General features: G+C 47.3%; 1 protein-coding gene across 5 annotated transcripts in view; it reads right to left on the bottom strand.

The window, feature by feature from the left end:
- LOC143300745 (ras-responsive element-binding protein 1-like) overlaps nt 1-22,754 on the bottom strand; it is a 78,090-nt gene that overhangs the window by 53,947 nt on the left and 1,389 nt on the right. Inside the window, exon 1 of one of the 5 annotated variants that reach the window (XM_076614647.1) lies at nt 17,857-17,959. The exons of the other annotated variants lie outside the window; for them this stretch is intronic. Within the exon in view, the coding sequence (XP_076470762.1) occupies nt 17,857-17,941 (85 nt within the window). The 5' untranslated portion in view covers nt 17,942-17,959. Of the gene's footprint in view, nt 1-17,856; nt 17,960-22,754 lie in introns of those variants that run through there. 5 annotated transcript variants of the gene reach the window in all.

The following is a 22,754-nucleotide window of genomic DNA, read 5'->3' as shown; positions in this document are numbered from 1 at the left end:
AGGCGTTTCACACCTGTCGCTTCCTGCCTACCTCTGCGCCTACCTGTCACTCAAAACCACGTCGGCGGGCCCCTGTCGCCACAACAGTGCAACCCTCCTCATCCCTTGTTTAACACAACTCTCTGCACTGTGGGGACATGCTTGTGTGGGTGGAGGGCTTGTGAGGGGGACCGGAGTCTGCAGAGGTGGGGGATGGAGTCGGGGGAGGAGGGGGAAGAGGTATACACTCGCTGACTCCTGTCTCCTTTTCAAACTTCTCCCTTCCCCCTAGGCCCTCCCTCCCACCCTTTCTTTGCACTCACGTATGCACGTGCATTTATGCCGCAATGTCGAGTATAAGCACGGCGGCGAGATACGGGTTTCACTTTCGTTTTTTTTTTTTTCCTTCTCCTTCCAGTGTGTGTGTGTGTGTGTGTGTGTGTGTGTGTGTGTTGCATCTCTTTCTTAATATATATATATATATATATATATATATATATATATATATATATACATACATACATGTGTGTGTGTGTGTGTGTGTGTGTGTGTGTGTGTGTTACAGAGAGACAGAGAGAGAAGAGACAGTTTACAGCACATTCATTCAACACTGTTAAATGCAAAGTACTGGTGTATCGAATGAATCAGTTATAAAATGAAAGGAATAAATACATGTATGAAGTAGGCGGGTACACGTCATAGATATAGAAAATGAGAGATGGGGGAAAAAGATGGAGAGAGATGCAGCTCGATACCGTTATTTACACTTTCGAAAGTCAGTATCACACAATAATTATCCCTATGTACTGTCAGGGAAACGCGCTTTCTGTTGATAAAAATCAACTTATTGTAAACAGCAGCCTAATCATAAAGTAGTTTACACTGATGATCACAGTCAAACAATGTGTGCCACCAACTCAACAAGAAGAAATCTCGCATTCCTGGGCTAAAATTAATAGAGGTAGTTCTGAAATTAATTTCAGCAACACGTGAAACCAGTCATTTGCCGTTTTTGTTATGTTGTTAGTTAATTGATTCTGGGCTTGAAACAAAAAAAAAATCAAGGATCAGGACGCATACTGACAGTCCTTTAAGCAGTTCTGTTTTATTTATACAATGGCAAGACCCGTTCATATGAATGGATGCCTCTCCCCTCCCCCTCCCAGGTGTGTTGATGACACAAACCACACTCCACCCAGTTCCAGGTGAGAGGAAGTGGATGTGGAAAACAAAACAAAACAGGAGATCCTCCATCACTTCAAGGACTACCAGGCTTGTGTACCTGCTTTGGGTGGGGCCTCTTTTCAAGGCGCAGTGAAGAGAGCCGGGGATAGGTTTTGAATGGCAGCCAAGTGTGTTGTAACCCTCAACATCAGCTCCCCCTTCCCTGGACATTCTTGACCGGATTTTGACACAAGAGAGGGCCCGTGGCCGAGGAGTGATGGAGTAGAAAAGGATGAAGCCAGGGACGGGTGGGTGGGTGGGGGAGCAGGGGTGGGGTGGGGGGAAGAAGCACAATAGAAGCAGGGCCCACCCGTGACTGACCTAAGCGGGTCGCCGTCAGCCGCAAGGGGTACAGCAGAAAGGGATTTTCTCTCTAAGCCGACTTACCCGACCTGGGTGGTGAGGATTCAGAGCCTTAGGCCCTCACGAGGATGTGGTTGGCAGCCTGCGTGCTATCACTCCATGTTGTTAGTAAGCGTACCGGGCTCCTGGTTAATCCTATTAGTGCGACTGCTGCTAATTGGGAGAATTCGTTCACCTATACAGTGTTGAACCAGGTTTCAGCGCCAGAAAGCTGAACCGGGTACGCGGAACGAACGGCACAAGGAGAAGCTTAATATTCCGCTGGTTTCCCGCAGCCCCCCCGCACTTTACTGGGGGCAGTAGACGTTTAGCTATATCTACATTTTAAATTCAAGCCCTTATGTTTCAATGTAGGCACCCGATTACATACAGTTTGTGTGTGTGTGTGTGTGTGTGTGTGTGTGTGTGTGTGTGTGTGTGCGTGTGTGTGTGTGTGTGTGTGTGTGCACGCGCGCAAGAGAGAGACAGACACAGTCAGAGACAGACAGAGAAACACTACTTAGTGATGTGGCTACATGCTTAATAATTTTGAAACGTTAGTTGTGGTGTTCAGCTTCTATATTTTCCCAAGTTTTTATTTGATTTCATTTCATTTTATTTTATTATTATTACTATTAATTTTTATTATTTTCATATACAGAAGTGATGGTGTTCTCTTTATTCGTGTCGTAACCAGTCCGCTGAAGCCAACACATGTGGTTGGCAGCCTGCGTGCTATCCCATTTTCCTATCCACCCCCTGCATTGTATTCCGCTTCAACACTCTGGTCATTGTTATGTCTCCACTCACGCCACACAAGCACACAAGCAACAGAACAGGCTTCCATGACTCTCACCCGGGTGCGAGAGGGATAGGGTGGAGCCGGTAAAAGGGCACCATCACCTGAGCATGCTGTGCAAAGAGAGAACAGGTCAGGCTACCACTTGACAGGATGCGAAACTGAAAATTTGTCAACAGATAAGGCAGGTTGACAGACAGACAAATAAGACATACGACCGACGCTTAAGCGGCGTGACCATGACTACCACCCTCACCGCTTTGTTGTCTGAGACGAACGTTAAAGCTGCGGTCACCGATAAAAGTCAGCCACACACCCGCATCGGCCAACACCGCTGCATCACAGTGTAGATGTGTGTCCAATTGTTTCTTCAGTTTACAAGCAAACATTTAAATGCGTGTTCGTCTCAGAATTCACATGAACATCCAAAAGGAAACGCATTAGATAAAAGACGCGATCTCCTGGAAATCATCTTTTTTTTCCTCTACTTTTTCCCGAGACATTATTATTTTGCCATTTCACTTAGTTTTGCCAGAATCTGACCTGTGACGTTTGAAACGGCTGTATGTCGTTCGTTATTCGTCGTTTAGATGTCACATCCAACACCTGCAGGCGACAACTCTTGATCAGTTTTTAACTGAACTGCCTTGCACATGTTTCAAACTTGAGATATGAAGCTCTATCATGTGCTATGCATCGTTCACAATGCTGTTATTCCACCCTTCTCTTGTTACGCGTGTGATGGGTCACGTGCAAATATCTGGAGGGAAATCACAAACATCCAGTCCGCATATTGGTGGGAAAAAACTCACAACACATGCCAGTATGGCTGATTCTAAAATGCTGGGAAGTCCGAATCAATGGGAAGCAAACCCAGGAATGAGCTGAATTCATTTTGTCCCCACTACTCCTTAACAGTAAAGAGCACTAGCCGGCTAAACGACCATTTTCATAAATAACCGTTGTGTCCGTCCGGGAACTATTTCCCCACTTCCTCTTTCAATACTGCTGCCACAATAATTCCCGTATTTTTCCTTACGGTCGGTTTTATTTGGTGTTGTTAAAGTACCGTCAGCAAACATTTCTTTTTCTTTTAAACTTGAAAACGATTCGTGCCTTTTCACTGACCTGAAAGGGGAAAGAAAGATGTTAAGGTAAAAAAAAAAGAAAAAAAAAAGAAAAAGGAAAAAAAAAGAGCAAGCTAAGATTGGGTTTGGTTAACCTGTAAGGGCAGGCGACGCGCTTCCATCCAAGTAGCTCCCATCCATTCTCCACGCCAAGGCCGGTTGCCCTGATGTCAGCTCCCCTATCTGACGCTATCGGCGACCCAAAGCCTAGGGTGATCATGCTTTATCTAGCTGCTTTTATTAAACGCGGATCAGGATGAAAGGATGAGTACAGGAGGAAGAACAAACAATAGGTTATGCCACCTCATGCCACCGCAGCTTACAGGTGTCACATCAACTTTTCATTAAACTTAATGAAAATTCCCCGCTGGTTCTGCTCGCCGGTAGCGAGGGAAGCCAGTATGGCCTCTCACTCTTCGTTTTTATTTGTGTTATAAATAACGGAAAGCCTGCGAGACGACACACATCCACGAGAAGAAGGCAAAGGATGAGGCTGATAAAAAAAGACAATAAAAAAAAAAGAAAGCAAAAATAACACTGAATTCTACTGGTGAACCATCTCCTCATTCTCCCTTACACAACACTAAACTTCGATTTTTAGTCAGATTAGCGTAAACAAGATGTTCCGGCTGTAAATGTTAAGTTTCGACCTATAAAAGATGCACTTAATAATCCAATACTCCACAATTTACATAGTATGGCTGCTTCCTTATTCATTTTTAATACAAGACCGGCAATCCAGCAAGAGATGAACATTATGTATCCCATACAGATTAAGAGTTTTCCTGAGGTGTATTTTCTTTCTTTGTGTGGTATTGAATCCTTGTATAAAAATGATGCAAGACATGACCTATTTGAACCAAAACTATTTTTCTTGTAAATTTTGGATAGAACAAGAAAGTTTTCATAAAGTGGCAGGGCAAAAGTCATGAGCAGTGAGAGACAGATAAACATTGAACAAAAGCCCATGTACAGTGGTCTCTCCCTCATCCTGCCTTGGAAGATAACAGCGAGGGCTGGAGAAACGAGCACTGACGCAGCAGATGCTGATTCTCAGAAAGGCCATGCTCAAGGACAGATCAATTCTGTCGTCATCAGGAGAGATAGACAGATGACACAATATCTCCCCATCCCACAGACAGCTGAGCTATGAGGGATGGCACACTCTTTCAGTTTTCCATCTTCCCTCGCCAAAGCTCCACACACCCTACAGGCCGCGTTGTGGACTGGAGAGTTCTGATAAGGCTGGGCAGCAGCTTGATAGTCAGCCCACTTTCACAGCCTCCGCATCACGAACTAGACTGGGAGCTGGTCATAATCTCCTTTCTACTGTCGCCCACTTATGCAAGTTCCGTTTGCAGCCGCTGACCGGTCAACAATGGTCGAGTGGAAAGCGAGGTCAGCGTGGAGCCTCTGTCGAGGGCCAGGCTGGCTGCCCTCTTAAAGTCGTTCATCTCTTCAATAAGCCTGGTATCAACAACACTGATGACCACTGTCCTCCTAAAGTCGTTCACTGAGTTGAGGAGGCCTTTATCAAAGTCTGGTGACAAGGTTTCTCCTGAAATCGTTCATCTACTTGTTAAACATAAGCGCTTTATTAATTGAATATACCACAGAATTTATGTAAAAAAACAAAAAAGAGGTAAATACAGCACCAATTGTATCCCCCTTTTTTCAGATGGACTGACTGTGCTGCACGTCTAAAAAAAAAAGAAAAGAAAAAAAGTACCATTTGTTTCAAACATTTATTCATCATTATCATTATTTACTTCATTTGCTGTTTGCTTTTTATCTTTTCCTCTTTGAACAGGTTTATTTATTTCAAGTCATAAGGACTAATTATGCTGCCCTTTTCCTCGCCCTGCAGGAGCCCTAAATCTTCCCTGACAACCCCTTCCCGTTTCATTCCATTGGTTTTTCCCAGGGTTTCTTTTTTCATCTTTCTCTTCGTTAATTTTTTTGGGTGGGGTGGAAAGTGAGCAGCTGTTGAAAACCCATCCGCCCTGGGTGCAGGGCACAAAAGGCGGGTATCCTGGCTGCCTTAGCGGATGTCGTGGAATCTGTCCAAATCTATAGGCACCCGGCTCGTTCATCAAAGCCAGCCCTGCCGCGCAGCCCCGGCCCAAAGAAATCTCCCTTATTGATGACGGGCCTTCTTTTCAGCCGCTATTGTGCAGGGGGCTCGGCGCTAGGCGACCAGAAAGACGACGACTGTCTATTACCTACGTCACTGATTTCTGCCTCTTTGACCCAGCGCGCTTTCACACTTACGCACACACCTGAAGGGGGAAAAAATGAAATGAGGGAAAGTGGGAGGTGGGTATCAATGCGATCTCACTGTCAGCAAGAGAGACAGAGAAAGAGAATGAGAAAGCGGGGGAGAGAGAGATAGAGCGGGGAAGGGCAGAGGGGAAGAGTGTGGTGGGAAAGGAAACCTCTAACGGTAATGTGATGAATGAGTGAAAAGACCAGGAACGGTAAAGGTCCCAAAGACGGGGTCTCCAGCCAACTGCAGGGAGGGGAAGGGGGTGTGGGTGGGCTAGCTGTGAGCTCTGGGGAAGGGGTGCGAGGTAAAGGAGGAAGGGGGATGAATGACTCAAAAGACGGGCTCATAAAACCCGCTCCGGGCTGATTGCTGGCTGGCCACGGGCATTTAGAGCCCAGATGCAAGCCCCGACAGGTCCCTGATGTGGAAGGGGGGGCTCCCACCCCTTCCTCCCCACCCCACCTGGATCCCTGCAATCAATCGTTCCTTCCCTCCCTCCCCGCATTAACGGGCCCACGGTAGCGCTCGCACACAGTCGGAGAACAAACCTCACGTCCACCAAAAAATCGTTAAAGGTCTGTTTGGTCCAGCAGACTCTGGTTCCGGACACTTCAAATGAAACGGACAAAGAAAAGGGAGAGAGAGAGAGAGAGGTCAGAAGCAGGGCAGAGAGTGGGAAAGAAAGTAAAAGGGTGGGACGTGGTGGGGGGCAAGAAGGGCAGAGAGCCCACAAAGTGGATTGCATAAGGAGAGGGGAAGACTAACACTGGCCGGCAGAGCCAAAAGCAATATGTACATATTGTTGGAGTACAAAGAGGAGGCAGTGGAGAAGCAAAGTGGTAGGTAGGCAGGTAAGGCTGACCGCTATCACGGTGCAAACTTGACCTACCCGGGGGAAGCAAAGTATTGTCGTTGTACCCAGCACCCCGCTAAAAATAAAAGAAAAAAACGGAAAACGGGTGGCTGGCTGCATGCAGTGTCGACGGGATTACAGGCTTGGCTCCTGACACCCCGTATATATTATTACCAGTCTCGGTGTCATAATAACAGTTCCTTGCATGACAAGCTGCATTGTTTTCCTACATGATGTGTATGTGTTTGTGTGTATGTATGTATGTATATATATATGTGTGTATGTGCGTGTATGTGTGTGTGTGTGTGTGTGTGTGTGTGCAACCGAGGACAGACAAAAATAAGAAGTATGTGTATATGAGGAGGGCGTGGGACGGCAAGCTCAAGGGACACTATAGGTGGAAATTAGAACTCCAGCATACATGAAGGTTCCGGCTCTTCATGAATAGAAAACATCCCTCCAAACAGCACCGCTGTGTATATATACAGCGATAGTGGGTGAGCACATCGAGGGAAGGTTCCATGAGTACAGAACACAAGGAGAAAAAAACACCCGGCCTGTCCGCGGCCAGTTTCTGGAGAAGCCCTCGTACAGTCGGTTGGCTAAATCCTCCCAAGCTGTGCCAATAAGCAGGCAGACCAGCAGAGTAGCCCTCGAGGCCAGACCCCGTCTTAAAACTGTTCAAGCGACTGCTGATGCCATTCATCATACCCGACTAGCCAGCTCATAATACCTCGAAGATGGCGAGGCACTCAACGGGTGCGGGGGTACCCGACACGGGGTGGGTTGTTGGTACTACGGTTTCCAAGGCCCCAGCACACGGCAGTTCAGGCTGACAACAGGGTGTAATTTTCCGTCACAAAGACGCCTGTCTGATTAGTACCTACGCACCTGATGCCGGGTGGAAATCCCCTTTGTTTGCACATCAATAGACGCCTGGCCACAATGGGTACACAAAACAGGGGGACAAAGACTAACGGGGGGAAAACATCTCCCCGTCTACCTCCCTCCCAACGGTAAAAGGCGTGCCAGTGGAGGCTTGTCCCGGTCACGCTACACTGAAGGCCATCAAAGAGAGCCGCAGCAACAAGTCTTCCCCCTCCGCTTAAAAACAAACAACAAAACCACACTTCCAGCCGATAAATCAACCTTCCTTTTCCCACTGTCCTTCATTTGCAATCAAAACCAATATCAGTCGAAACGATGCGGGGAATACATACAATAAAAGGCCAAACAGGTTTTCTCCCTCTGACGTGCACTGGTGGTCACAGAGTTGTTTTTACTTTGCGACAAGACAGATGAGAAAATAAATGATGCATTTGTACAGGTTCAACTTTTTGTCGAGATTTTTTATGCCTGCAGAACGGATGTATACATGGTTGTAAAGAAAACAGAATGAATGCACACAGTATGAGACTGAGAAACGATCCGACACCAGATGTTTGACAATGGTTTGTTAACGACGTTTGGAGAACAGTGGGGAAAGGATCAACGAAGGAAGAGAGGGTTTTCTTTGCGCGCGCGCGCGTGTGTGTGTGTGTGTGTGTGTGTTGAGGGAGGTGGGGTGGTGGTGTTGATTGGTGCGTAGGAGGGCTGGGGTAAATGTGAGGATGTGTACGCGTGCATGCATGCGTGCGTGCGTGTGTGCGAGAGAGAGAGAGAGAGAGAGAGAGAGTGAGTTTGTGTGTGTGTTAGTGTGTTAGTGTGTTTGCTCGCGCGACTGAAAGCAAGCGCTGAACGGGGTTTGATTAACCGAGAAAGACTAAGTGACGACTTATTTTTAAGACATTTAATGAATGCAAAGTTGTAAAGTTTCAATGATATAGCTGCTCAATCTGAGTCGCGCATGTGCTTTGCAGCGTGTAAGATTCACCTGCAAAATTATTTTTATCTATAATAAATCGATTGAGTAGACCATCATGAGCTTTTGCTGATTACTGAATGTAAATTTTATCACATCTGTACCACACACACACACACACACACACACACACACACACACACACACACACACAAATAAAACAAAAAAACCCATCTGCCCTCTGCCATGGCAGAATCCTAGTTAGAATATGTCTGTCACATTTTCCACACACACACACAGAGGACCTGCATGGTGCAATAAGACGCAGTAAGCAGTAAATAATGCTAGACGGGATCAGGCCGAGTACCCCCCTCCCCTCCCACTGTGCAAGTTGCATCCTGCATGCGTGTCTTCACGCCACCCCTTCAAAGCCACCTGCACCCCACCCCATCCCCTCCTACTCTCCTCTTCCATTCTGGGTGCTCTTGCCTGTCGCTGTAAACTCCTATTACAGCGGCTTTGTCAGCTGGCACAACAGACTCCTTAAAACCCATGGGCCCGTGTGACGGGGACTCATCAAAAATGGCCCAGGCCTGACGAGGGCGACTTTGGACCTGTGCCAACAGCGCCATGGCAACTCTGATACCACCCCATCTCGGGCTCTGGGGGGAACCTACCTACCACCGCCGCAAACACGCTGGCAAGTCCCCACCCCCTTCCTCCCCCCTTCCCTCCCACCGCACTCCTACCCCTCCCGACCCTGAGACTCGTTTTTCCACCCCCCCCCCCTACCCGGCCCCTTAATCTGGGCAGCCATCACGCTTCTGATGGGCTGGACCCTTGAGAAACAATCTGCGGGACCTGTCAGCGCGCCAGGCTGGGGTTTGCAGGTCGGAAAACCACCAATATCGAGTGATCGAACAAACAGTGATTAGACCCATGCTCCCAACCCCCTGGCGGAAAATGCAGAGCTGGGGGTAGAAATTGGTGGGTTTGGGTCATATATTGTGGGCTTTTTTATCTTAGAAAAAAAGGTGTCCTGTGTTACATGAACACTGGCCAAACTGGCCTGTCACCCTACGAAGCTTTACTTTATTTTACTTTACTTTCGAATACAGAATCAAAGCAAGGCTGGAACAGTAGCTGACAACATGTCTCAACATCTTTCAGCATATTGTACTCCTTTCTTGTAGCAGCCTCTATATGAAATTATGTTTAGTATCTGGGGATAACGTTTCGCGCTGCAGCTTAGCCGCATCATCGTTGCTTTTTCTACGCATGTGTAATTGTTTGCAGAAAATGATTATAAATTTTCTCGTTTTTTTTTTAGATGGAAAATAAGCCAAACTCTTATACTACTCGTGACTTCAAATTTCAACAACAGACAAAACTCAGTACTTTAACACACTCTCTATCTCCCCCCCCTCTCTCTCTCTCTCTCTATATATATATATATATATGTGTGTGTGTGTGTGTGTGGAGAGAGAGAAAGAGAGAGAGAGAGAGAGAGAACGGGAGTGAGCGAGAGAGAGAGGGTCATACCCATAAGTATCTGTATCGTGTGTGGCTGACCACGTTTGATCATTTTTTTTTTTTTCCAAATTGATGTTTATGTGATGATCTGCCTCTGGCAGTGTCTTCATTTTAAGACACCAGGCCATTAACATTTGCATTTATCTATTTACACTAAACTATGGATTAAACATGTCGCATGTTGCGGTTCAAACTAACATGCAATCTAGACAAACAAACAAACCAAACAAAAAAAAAGACAGTCCGAAGGCACGCACTGGGGTGTCTGTGTGTTGTGTGTGTGTGTGTGTGTGTGTTGTGTGAGCAGGGCAAACCGCATGCGTGCACGTGCGAACGGTGAGCTGAAGAGGATGGAAGCGGGACTTGGGGAGGGCGGGGCTGGGGGGGGGGGGGGGGGGGGGGGGGGAGAGGAGGCGTGGGGGCGGGGGTTGGGGAGGGACGGTGCGTGTGCGTCCCCAACGCTGTCCTTGACGAGCCCGTTATCAGTCGTGCAGACCAGAGCGCGTTTGATCCCAAGTTTTCAGGACCTCGCACGGATCCTCAAGACAAGTGTGGGTCAACATAGCAACCACCCTTTAAATCACGAGTACCCGGAGGTAGTAAGCTAGGGGGGACCACGAGGAGAGAAAAACGTGGGAGACTGTGCCTCCAAGATGGACGTTTCCCAAGTCCCTCGCTATCTGTTTTATTGGCGGCTCCATGGCAACCTGGTTACAGGTGGATGAGGGCAAGGCCGTGTGTAGGATGTATGTGTGGTGTTCTGAAGGGTTCTAAGATGTGGTTTATTACAAACAGCGGTGTGTTGAAACAAGAGTGGCATCCACAGCAGTTGTTGCATTTACACGTATCAACTACTCATATGTATTTTTTAAAGCTTCATACTTGTGTTCAGATGTGGGACAGAAAACGGTATGGCCCATAATATCCAGACAAAGATGGAAGAGGAAAATACTGATTGTACATTTGATTTTCACATACTCTTTTTAACGCACAGGTTATACGATAGTAATAATACAGCAGCAGCATATATATGTCGGTTATTTATGTAATTATTTAGCCAGTAATTATTATCATCAATACTTTTATCACAATAATCATGTACGTGTTGCATCAAACAAAATGTTACTGTTTTTAATCGACATATACATTTTTGGGGGGAAGGGATGGGGAGGTGTGGAGTGAGTGTGGGATAAGAGAAGGAGGCACGAAGAGAATCGTTTGTACGATTGTAAATCAGTTCCTTCTCTACCTCACCCTTCCCTCCTATCACCTCTCCCTCTCCTTCCCCTCTATAACTCCTTCCCCTCTGTCCCCCTTTTCTGTCCCTCCTCTGCCTCCAGTCCAATAACCTGCCAAGCTGCTGACGTCATAGGACCTCGCGTACATGAAGTATCCCCAAAGACAAGGTAATAAATTGAAAGGTGAAACACAAAGTGGTCAAACATCTCTCCCTCACCCATCGCTTCCACCCCACTCGTCGGGTCTGATAAACATCTCGGGTGTGCTAACGGTTCTCAGCCGACTCACCAAACCCTTACCCGACTAGACCCCTTTTGTCTTCCACCTGTCCCGTCGGGTCTGGGTACAACGTGGCGCTTCACCCGTGGCAACAGCGCTTCAGCTCCCTTACCTTTTCCTGTGGTGGAAGGTGTGTGTGTGTGTGTGTGTGTGTGTGTGTGTGTGTGTGTGCGCGCGCGCGCGCGCGAAAATGTACGCGTGTGCATGAACACTCGCACGCATTCGTGTGTATAGTGGCGCATATACATACTCGATGCACGTGCGTGCGTGTGTGTGTGTGTGTGTGTGTGTGTGTGTTGGTGCGCGCGCGTTGTTTGCGTATGCGCTTGTATCTATGCGCATGCAGGCGTAAACGTGCTTCAGTTCTTGTTTGCTCATGCATTCACGTGCATGCAAACTCCTTTTGATTCGTTTCTGTGTACCTACGCATACAGAGAGGCGATGAGGGGAACGGGAAGGGAGGAGGGAGGGAGCTCCCGGCCTGAGAGGAAGTGAATAATTCATCTTTTCCTACTTCCTTCGAACAATACTTTTTGTGCAAGAGAGTTCAACTGTTCCCTGCCGCGTTCGAAAGCAGCTCCGCATAATGAAGTGTTTTTTTCCCTTCTTTTTTAATCCTGGGAAAATGAACGAGAAAGCGAGCGAGAGATTCTTTCTGGGATTAAAAAAAAGAAAAAGAAAAAGATAGAAACGGGTGAGGGTGAGTGAGTTGTTGGGAGGCGACAACAGGTATAAACAAGCAACCCGATACTGCCTGTGTGTATCGATGCAGGCATGTGCCCTGTAATCCTCCCCAAGCTGCCTATAAAACTCCTTCCCCCCACACACCGTCCGCCTCCGTGAGGTGTGGGGTAAATCAGGATCTTACCAACGCGGCAGGTATCCCCGTCATCGGGGGGCAACACTGCAGGTATCCCTCCCCTTGCCCCTGCCCCCAAGCTGCAGGACTCGATGAGCCGTCCAGACTTGCCCGGCACCTGCACGAGCTCTGCCAAGGGTTGTAGCGGGCTGTCCCGTGCGACCGAGCTATGCCGTTCCCTGTGTACTGCTCCTTCTATCCAAGATGTATTGAACGGGTGGGCTGGGGCCGATATTTGCCTGCCTCGCCGGCCTCCACGCAATAAATACATTCTCGCATCTCCTTAGGATGACTGCAGGTGCTTGAAACGCCAGGTAAATAAGACTTGACCAAACAACCCGGTGCGCTTTTTTGCCCTCCTCCCTACCCCTCTTCACCTAACACCCCCTTCCCATTCCTCCCCCTCCCCGGACCCCCCCCCCCCCTCTCTCTCTCTCTACCCCTTTTCCTCGGGCTCACTCCCCTCGTGCAAGCCTCCACACCCAACTTTTTCTCCGTCCCTTTCTTCTTTTCTATACAGCACTTCTCATAAAGTCGAATGTCAAAGAAAAGGGCGAGTCAACGCCAAACAGCACAGCGTCCTGATCTGCATTTAGTGCACGGGTGTCGCTTACATGCCTGTGCTCGGTTGATGTGGACAGAATACATACAACACACGTCAGTTTTACTTTTTAAATACGAGGTCGACGCGTTCCGTCGGGGAAGCGAAGGACTTGCACAATGCACACTGTTGTGAGTTCGATTCTCTGAGAAAGCTTCTCACTCAACTTACAATTTGATACCACAAGGAATTCGCGTCTCCTTTCTCCTCCGACAGATTTACAGTGTGTGTGTGTGTGTGTGTGTGTGTGTGTGCGCGCGCGCGCGTACGCGTGCGTGTGCGACTGTAGCAGTTCAAAAACAAACTGTAAAATCTTTAGTTCTCGAACTCTGGTGACAGGACGTGAAAAAAGAATATCTAACCCGATTTTAAGATATCGATATATGTCAATGAGACAAATTGTAAACACAATTCGACAATGATGATCCACTTCGTGTTAAAATACTGTTGCACAGGTAAGAACCAGTATTACGGATAAACAATAATGGGACGAAAGTAGACCCAGAAATTTTTACGTCTCTTCCTGTATTGTAATTACATGAACTGAACCAGTTTGATTTGAAGTATCTGAAGGTATGCGTCTTCAAACGCCCGAAATCGTTTTTCAAGCACCTGTTCGTGACTACGTGTTCAAGCTACAACTGTAAAACTCTATTTAGCAAACCAAATCAGGTGCCTGCGAGTCCGACCCGCGCGTGAGCTCCTAACGGGTACGCTAGGTCGGGGTAGAAGGGGTGGAAGGGGCGGGGGGTTGGGGAGGTGGGGGCAGGGGGGTTAGCCAGAGTGCGACTGATCGAGCGCAGCTTGGGGATGACACCTAACGGGCGTCCTGGTACCCCTACCCGCCTTGCCTCTTATTGCGACTGCTGATAATAAATCTGTTCGCCTTTCCCTCTTGGCTCTCCACACTCACCACTAAAAGCGGCCCTCCTCCAGTTTATTACCCCCCTGGTGTAAATCTTTGATGCTTCATCGAAAACACCAGTGCGGGTCTACGTGGATGTATCCTCGTGCATAAAGTTGCAGAAATACTGAGACGGGGGTTGATGAGTCCAGATGGGAGTGGGTGTTACTGAACGAAGAAAGGGGGAGGCGTTATTCTGTATGAACCACGCCACGATACAAAAGCCACGTAGTATGCAGACGTGATTCTACCTGGTCTATTCTATGGGGATGGGGTGAGTTGGAAATTACCAGCGAGCTGCCGTCTGTGAAATCAACAAACACTGAAAAACCATGTGAAAATAAGGATGTCAATTACAAATACATCGATTAATGTATGCGCTCCCACCCCACTGGTTTTGAGTTATTCAGAGTGACTACATGTGCACGCTGATCTGGTGGGGGAAGAAGAGGGTGAGGGGGTGGCGAAGATAAACGAACAGGAAACCTTGCCCTGACATAAGAAGAGTGGTAGTGTGGGAGTCTTTTTCCTGGGGGGTAAAACTAAGGGGAGGGGTGTTCTGTATCCAGAGACTGACGCTCTGTTCTGTGGGGCTTTGGAGAAGGCCGGAAACGAGGGCTGAAATTTAATACTTTCCTCCATAAAGGTGGCTCAAGTATGAGTAAAGAAAGGTTAAGATGTTCGGGAGACTGGCTGGCTGTCGGCAAAACCGGGTAGATGCAGATAAGAAGGGGGGCGGATGGACACGGGACAAAAAGGGAGACGCTGAAGATGGGTGGGAAAAGCGGGTAGCTGGAGAGCCACCGGGAACACAGCAGAGGATGACAAAAGAAAACTATACATGCAGATGATGCGTGTTTCTACAATGAATTAAGGATTATACAAGGGAAACAGTCGGCCGAGTGAGACGGGAAATCCGATGTAAGATAACTCTATTTTTAAACGTTTGTCATTCATATATGTATTCATTTCATTATGACAATGTTTTATTTTTGCTATGTCCCGCAGTGAAGATACACGCATATACTTACATCTTTTTTTCTTCACCTCATCCCACCAACAAAGCTAATTCATTCCTTCGCCCCATCCCTCCTACGTCTCCATGAACCAAAGGAGAGAGAATGACTCGTCTCTTGGAACCAGTCTCCCGCAGAGCCGCACGAAAGCCTGACATGGAAAATTAATGTTGTTCTTGTCCGTCAGGCGATCAATATGGGTATCCTTCCGACCAGTCCGATCTTGTTCTCTCTGCTTCAGGAGACAGGAATGGGGTGGATTTCATCGGCTGTATTGCTGGGAGGCGACGACTGTTATCTGATCACGTCATGAATTCCCACTGCAGTTCTTTCAGCTGGGAGCCAGGAGTGTGGGGTGGGAGGGAGGGAAACTGCTCCCCGTTAATGTTTGGGTTGCACAATTGGAACACAAGTCTTGTCTTTCCCAGTCGGCTGTCAGCATTGTGTTTTGTTTGTTCTGCCTGATCAGGTTTTCGTTGATCGACATTCTTTGTGCACGAAATGCATTTGATGAGCATTCCTATAACCCGGTACTGCACTGACAACAGGAACAGCTCTTACGACCTTTTTAAGAAAATGAACTGTGGGTTTTGTTTTTGTTGTTGTTTTTTGTTTGTTTTTTTAACACAGAACATTTCAACTAAGAAGGACTGTATGTGTACATGCATAACATGTTTACTGAATAAAGTTTTGTTTAAACCAACAAAGGACGTCGTCTACTCGGATAAAAGATAATAAGATTATGATGATATACAAAGACCGTATGACACGATTAAAAATAAAATACTGTCGATGGCCGTAATTCAAAGCAAGCCGTGATCGTTCAACTCTGTTTAAAAACGCCGAAGGTTTCACACCATAATCCACCAATAAATAATTCCAATTAATATTCTGCCAATGTCGTATTCATGTAAACGGAACATCAAAGATTACGCGAAGTGGTGATACTGGATGCCCCCTTACAGTGAGCAAGTTTCTTTTTCGTTCCCGCCTTTCTCCATCCCCAACCCCTTCCAACAGCCCCTTTAGGGGACAACTGTCCTATTACACAGCCCCTTTAGAGGACAACTGTCCTATTACAGTCTACAAAGTGTTAAGCTACGGCACCCCAGTCGTCCAGACAAAGACTACCTGCCGAAACACTGGGAATTTCAGTTCTTTATGTCTTACCCCACCCTCCCCCACACACACGTCCCCTCCCCCACACACACGTCCCCTCCCACACACACGTCCCCTCCCCCACACACACGTCCCCTCCCAACCACACCCGAGGACACTTGCTGAGAAACGACATCACTTATTGACGGTGTTCTGCTTGGGAACATCTCTGTTCTTTTTCCGTCTGTTGATGAACACGCACAGGGTTCATGTCAAGTTCCCTTACAGCCACCCGCGGAGGACCCCTCAGGGGGTGGGCGGGCAGCTGATAAGGCAAGGAGCCTTTTCTTCTGTACTGACTGACTAGACAGTATTGAACTGTCTGAGGCCTCACGACGGTGCGGTCTACCGCACGACTGGACAGGCTGGCGCCAGTAGTGATGACACGGCTAAGTACCTGAAGCTACTGTAGCTAAGAAAAATTACTTCATCAGGGAATAAAGGATGAGAGACAGGCAGACAGAGAGAGAGAGAGAGAAGGGGGGGAGGGCGGGGGGGGGGGGGGGAGAGTGCGGAAAGTTATTTAGCTCTGTTGTCACAGCTACTGCTATGAAAGAGGAACAGGGATTTAAGTTGTGTTTACTCTAAGGCTTGTCGACACGCCAGGCTAACTAGCCAGAAAGAACATTACATGACGTCACTCGGATTTCCACCACGGTTGACCACTTCATTGAGTTTGAATTCTTGTCTCTCCCACATCTCTCTACCGCCTTTCTCTACCGTACACACACACACACACACACATATTGTCTGTGTGTACGTGCGCGCGCGCACGTGTTATTTGCTTGCATGTTCGTGAATTTATGCTATTCTGCTCCTCTCTCTGAACATCGATCCTAATCACCTATTTCGCTCTTCTCCCGTTTTTCTCTACAAATGAGCTCAGTTGACTGCCACTATACATGAGCTACTGTATCCCTTTGTCTCCAGCAAATCAGCAGAATAGAACCCCCTCACAAACACTCCCAAGTACCAGCTCTATTCAAGCAGTATACAAACACAAGACTTTGTGCGGGGCCGTCCATTGACTGATGAAGCAGGACGGCTACACGGCTCACACTCCACCTAGAAGCAAACCACCTCCAACCTTCAGGACGACAAACGACACGTCTCCCCCTAAACAATGAACGGCTAATTGCGAAGACTTACCCCTACCCACCCAAGCGATGCTTCATGCTACAAGTAGCCAACAAAGGGCTTATCGGCCAAGGGAGTAGTTCATCGTCGGAGGCTCCCAAGTTCTCGCGAGTCCCGCATCGACAAGGAAGCCACAGAAGCAGTGAAGTAATCCTTTGTTAGGGACGGGGTGGGTGCCACCATCTTGCCAACAGGCTTGTGCCTTCGTGTCACGGCTCGTTTCCATCACTGTTTTCGTTTGCTATCCATACCGAGTAAAGGGACTGGTTAGACTCCCGTCTCACGAAACCTCGTGTGAAACAAGCGCTATTCAAAGAAGGTGGGAGGGAAAGAGAGAGAGACAAAGACAGAGAGCGAGCGAGAGAGAGAATAAGTTTGAGAAACGGGAGAGAGACCAGAAGGATTGAATGGGACAAGAAGAGTAAGGTAGAGAATGACAGAGAGAGAGCCAGAGAGAGAAAGACAGACAGACAGACAGAGAGAGACAGAGAGAGAGAGAGAGAGAGAGAGAGAGAGAGAGAGAAATTGTGAGAGAGTTATCTGTGATCTGAGGGAAAATCACCACTGAACGGCTATTATTGAGCGAACACATAAATCATCAGTATGTTAAAACATTTCAAATATTCCACAACTTCCTGCGATGTGGTAAAATATCATTACTAACCGATGAGATAACGAATACATCAGAGACAGTCAGACAAAGAACAGAGAGAGAGAGAGAGAGAGAGAGAGAGAGTACCTGTTTTTTGCAAAGATGACACAGCTCTTTCTTTTCGGCGACGGAAACCCCGAGGTGCCTTTCGCCTTCGCCTCACTGCAGGCATAGTTGTCACTGTTTCCGTTTAATGTGCAGACTGCATAGACTGTACAGAAGGGACTTCGAACCAAACTCAGCACAGACTGACCTTCTCCCACGATGCACAAGCCAGCTTCTGAAGTTGTGTGTGTGACGGAAGCTGGGTGGACTTTTCCAGCAACAACATCACACATGCGTCATAAGGTGTATGGTCATGTGACAGAAACCAGCCAATGAAACGAGTCGAAGATAAGCCCCGCCTTCAACCAACCGGGCATTGTTCACACAAAGGGATGGGGGTGACTTGGTAGTAGATGCGGCAGTACCGAGACCTGCCCGAGTGTCCAGGCAAAGGGCTTTATCTGAGTTAATCAACCGTAACTTGTCATCACGTGGCGAGCATGAGCCCGAGTCTCTGTCTCAATGGCTGTCTGGTTGATGAACTGACCTGCACTTTACCGACTGGAATGTCACTAACCGGGTGACATCTTGGGGTAAACCGAAGTCAACACACGAGTTGAGACCATAGCAGCTAAAAGAAAAACGGATTGGGCGGTGGGAAAGAGCAGAGGGATGCTGTCTTGGGCAGGAGTTGGACCCGCATTCTTTGTCCCTTGGTGGTTGCTGGGGTTGCAGACAGTGAACAGTTATCCAACACGCCCTCCCCATCTCCGTCTGTCATCCTCTTCACCCGTCTCCTCTTTACACACACAACCTCCATTACCAACACACGTGGGACAGCTGATCGCATGCGTGGATTAATCGTATCTGCGGCAATGCGTGCGAAGCATCTCGGTGTGTAAACGATCTTGTAAGTGTGGAATACTCCAGTGACGACACCCGATTACTATAAATAAAAAATGGGAAATCAAACCTTCCTTACTAAGTAACCCCACATGCCACTAAACGCATAAATCCCCCACCTCCAGGAAACTCCTATCATTTGGCAGTGGGAGGTGGGGGTGGTGGGTGGCAGGGTCGTGGATAGGGGGCATGGGGGAATAGGTCGTGGGATGGGAAAGGAACCGTGATGTGATGTGGATATCGTGACAAACAGTCACTCCGCTGCAGAAAAGTCCCTACCACTAAAACCCTCAGAACTAAAGACAACAATCGCAATGCTCCGCTCCTTCGACAACATATACCTGCAGCAAAAACTGAGGCGGCAGTTACTATTTACTTCACTGGCACAACAAGAGGGGGAAAAAGATGGCATCAGGAAGGGATTCAGACACGGGGAACTTTTCAAGTCTCCCATTGCATTCGGATGGCGCCGTGGAGTCACTGGTTCCACCTGAGTGGAGCTGCATGGCGAGCACAATGGGAGAAAGCCGACACATGCGGAGTCGCGGACAGACAGCACAGTGTGCACACCAGGAGATCCTCGCAGTCACAACAGGTCCCAATGGAGGACCATGTGCCCCCCATCATCCTCACAATCAACGTCTTCAGTTCATAACCTCCAGCTCTAGAAAAACGGTAGACTGATAGGTAGGGGTGGGAAATGAAAGTACAGGGTTGAAAAGTTAGTGACGGGGCAAAGAGCTGAAACCACTTTTTTTTTTCTCGATGATGATTTATTAACTTTTTTTTTATACTGCCAGAGCCTAAAATTAAAGCTATTTAGACAGTAAAAAATTTCTCGATCGAAAAGAAAATCTCTTCAAACATATCCAAGAAACAAAGTTGTTCTTGGTTGTTGTTGTTTTTTTTATTATTTATTTATTTTTCTTTTAAAATAGGAACCCGATATCATTCTGACAAAAAATGATAGAGTGCTATTTGTTTTATGATGCTGAGCATTTGTCTTAAGCAAATCAAATGTAGTTTTCCCAAAGCTAATATTAAGTCTAATATTTCTCGTTTCCATCTTAAAATTATACAAGTAAATAACCTAATATGAACTCTAAATCATAATAACTCGTATCAGCAAGTTTCCATACAAAATCTGTAGAAGGAACCTAAAATGCCTACAGCCCCATGTTCATCTGTTTTGTAGTCATAAATGTCACAACAGATGTCGCAACCGTGACAGTCAGTCACTTGGCCGAGTCCTTATCTATACAGCCAAGTTGGACACGCTTGGTCCCGTAAAACCTGCATTTTATGACCGGTGTCAAATCGCCCATCTCGATAGCTGGACCAAAGGGATATACCGGCAATCGCAACCTGACCTTTGTCCTTAGCGTGACACAAGCACACGCCGAAGACCCAATCAACCGTTGACACTAATGACGCCATTGAAAACCACGGCTTTTTGAAGACACTGATGTTCAGGCGTGTTCTCATCTTAAGGACTGGTTGACGGAAACGTGACTGCTGAAGACATGACCGTGGACAGACGTGGGGCGTGTGTGTCTGAATTCTAAGGGAAAGGGGCTGAGACAAAGTCGGTGTTCAAACTGACAGGAAAATTCTGTACACGTTTTCAGTTCACGTGTGTAGAAATGTAAATAGGGTCGGAGCTAGAGACGCTTCTCGAAAGCCCTAACTTAACGAGATTCGTTCTTCCATGTCCAAAATGGAAACACCGAAGATGACTAAAAGTTAGTGATGAGGATGTGTAATGTTAACCTCAACAGGGCTGCATACAATTATTTCATTTTGACTCACACAATACAGTTGAACTACTAGTACCACGCCTTTCTCTAAGAAAATAATAAACCTGAGACAGGAGAGGCCCACTAAAGGTCCACTCTTTAAAAAACAAAAAACAAAAAAACAACAACATGGTCTGGGTAAATTTGAAACAAGTCTGCTGTCTGTACAGTGAAATAATTTTCTTTGTCGACGAATTTTCTGCCAAGATTGAGTATTATTGAGTATTATTTCATTTAGGATTATGTTCCTCCCCTCTACCCCTACTATTCACCTCCACCACCCCTTTATGGCTTTTCCATTGTACTTGTTCGACAGGTAATGCTAAGCAGCCTGATGTGTACAACAAAATCCAGTCACAGAAAAGGAATGGTGGGACATGGGGGTTGGAGGGGGCGAAGGGAGGGAGGGAGGGAGGGAGAGAGAGAGAGAGAACAATGGACACAAAACTTATTCCATGAACCTCCGCCCTCTAGAAACAAAAAGAACAGTGTAAACTGAAATGTAAAAGAAAACGAAAACGTGAACAAGTCATGCGTGCAAGACAACTGTAATTTTTTTCCGAAAGAAGCAGATCTTAAGTTTTCTCAGCCGACAGAAAGCATCACTGTCAGAAAGCATCACTGTTCCTAAATCATCTATAATTTGTTTCGTGTTTTCATTGCATAAAAGGGATAAACTAATACGTTCCCTTTTTTATGCGTCAAGTCACAATTCGTCGATTGTGATAGAGACTGTATACACCTGTAGTTCAGGTAACTGTCACTAATCTCGGACAGGACAAGCACAGACAACATGTTCTTCATCTTCAGCTGCAAAGTTTATCCTGAATGTTGTTAAAAATTGTCTAAATGCAGCTCCTTTCAAAGGTAATAGTCTGAAGCATAATTTTACAACGAGAGAGAGAGAGAGAGAGGGGGGGGGGGGGAGAGAGAGGGAGACAGAGAGAACTATCCAGGTTTTTTATTTATTTATTTTTTTTTACTCGCAATCAGCGTTCTCAGTCGGGAAACTATCCAAAAGGCAGAGGCGCGTCTTTAGGGGTATGATCTGTTTCTGTGGTCAGATGAGCGCACGTGTGTATGTATCTGTGCGTGAGAGTGTTGTGTCAGCGCACTTATTGTGATGTGTGTGTCTATAACACACACACACACACACACACAGAGAGAGAGAGAGAGAGACAGACAGACAGACAGACAAACAGATAGAGAGGGAGGGGGAAAGAGACATAAAGAAAGAGGGGTGGGGTGGGAAGCATTGCAAAGAGAGAGATTGTGAGCCTGGGACACAGAGACGAGAGACAGACACGCCTAGACGTGTGGGAGCGGGGAAAAGTGATGGTAGCTGGCTGAGCGATGTAAGAATGCAAACAAACATGGGCGCCGATTAACAATGAGGGTGAAAAAGGAAGGGGGTGGCTACGATAAATCTCAAAACGTCTATACACGCTTGACATGACCCCCTCTCTCCAACCCCCCTCTCTCCCCACTCTCACTCCTCCACTCTCACTCTGTCCTCCTTTCTCTCTCTCTCCCCCCCCCCACCCCCTCTCTCTCCCTAACTAAACCTATTCAATGTCAACACATCCGTGTCAGAACGACCGACTCAAGCACTTGGCACACGTATGGTTTCCCGTGGAGTCCCCAGCCATCAGCAATTTCGCTCAAGTGGTCCGCTCCATACACACCACACCACACCACACCCACCCAGCATCCCGCCCACTCGTCCCCGATTCCCGTGTAATGCACCCTCGTGAAAAGCTCGTCATCCTTGCTCTGTGTAGAATATAATGAACCCTCGAGAAAAGCTCGTCATACAAGCTGACAGATTACTGATGCAGTGGGGCCTGTGGATGTAACATACAAGTAACAGGCGTGATCGTGCAAGGCTTTCCCGTCTCCGGTTTGGGATAAACGGAGACAGTCACAGGGAAACCGACGCGCACAAGGTCTGGCGACTGAAAACGAAGCGAGTGAAGACATGTCACCTGATGCAGAGACTGAGCATCTAGGCCAGCAGGTATTCGGTGTCGGGAGGGGGTGCAGTTTGGTTGTGTGTGAGGGTTGGCCTACCGTCACATTTCCAAGCAACAACAACACATCCTCCTCCCCACCCCCCAGTTATTTCAACTTCACCTCACTGGTGAAGACAAACATACAAAATAAAATAAATACATACATAATAACTAAGATGTAAAAAAAGGACAGAAATCTGGATGTGTGGGGGAGGGGGTGGGGGTAGAA

This window comes from Babylonia areolata, chromosome 26, assembly GCF_041734735.1.
Source record: "Babylonia areolata isolate BAREFJ2019XMU chromosome 26, ASM4173473v1, whole genome shotgun sequence".
NCBI lineage: Eukaryota > Metazoa > Mollusca > Gastropoda > Neogastropoda > Buccinidae > Babylonia > Babylonia areolata.
Note: the sequence above shows the minus strand (reverse complement) of the source record. Positions and strands in the feature narration are given on the sequence as shown.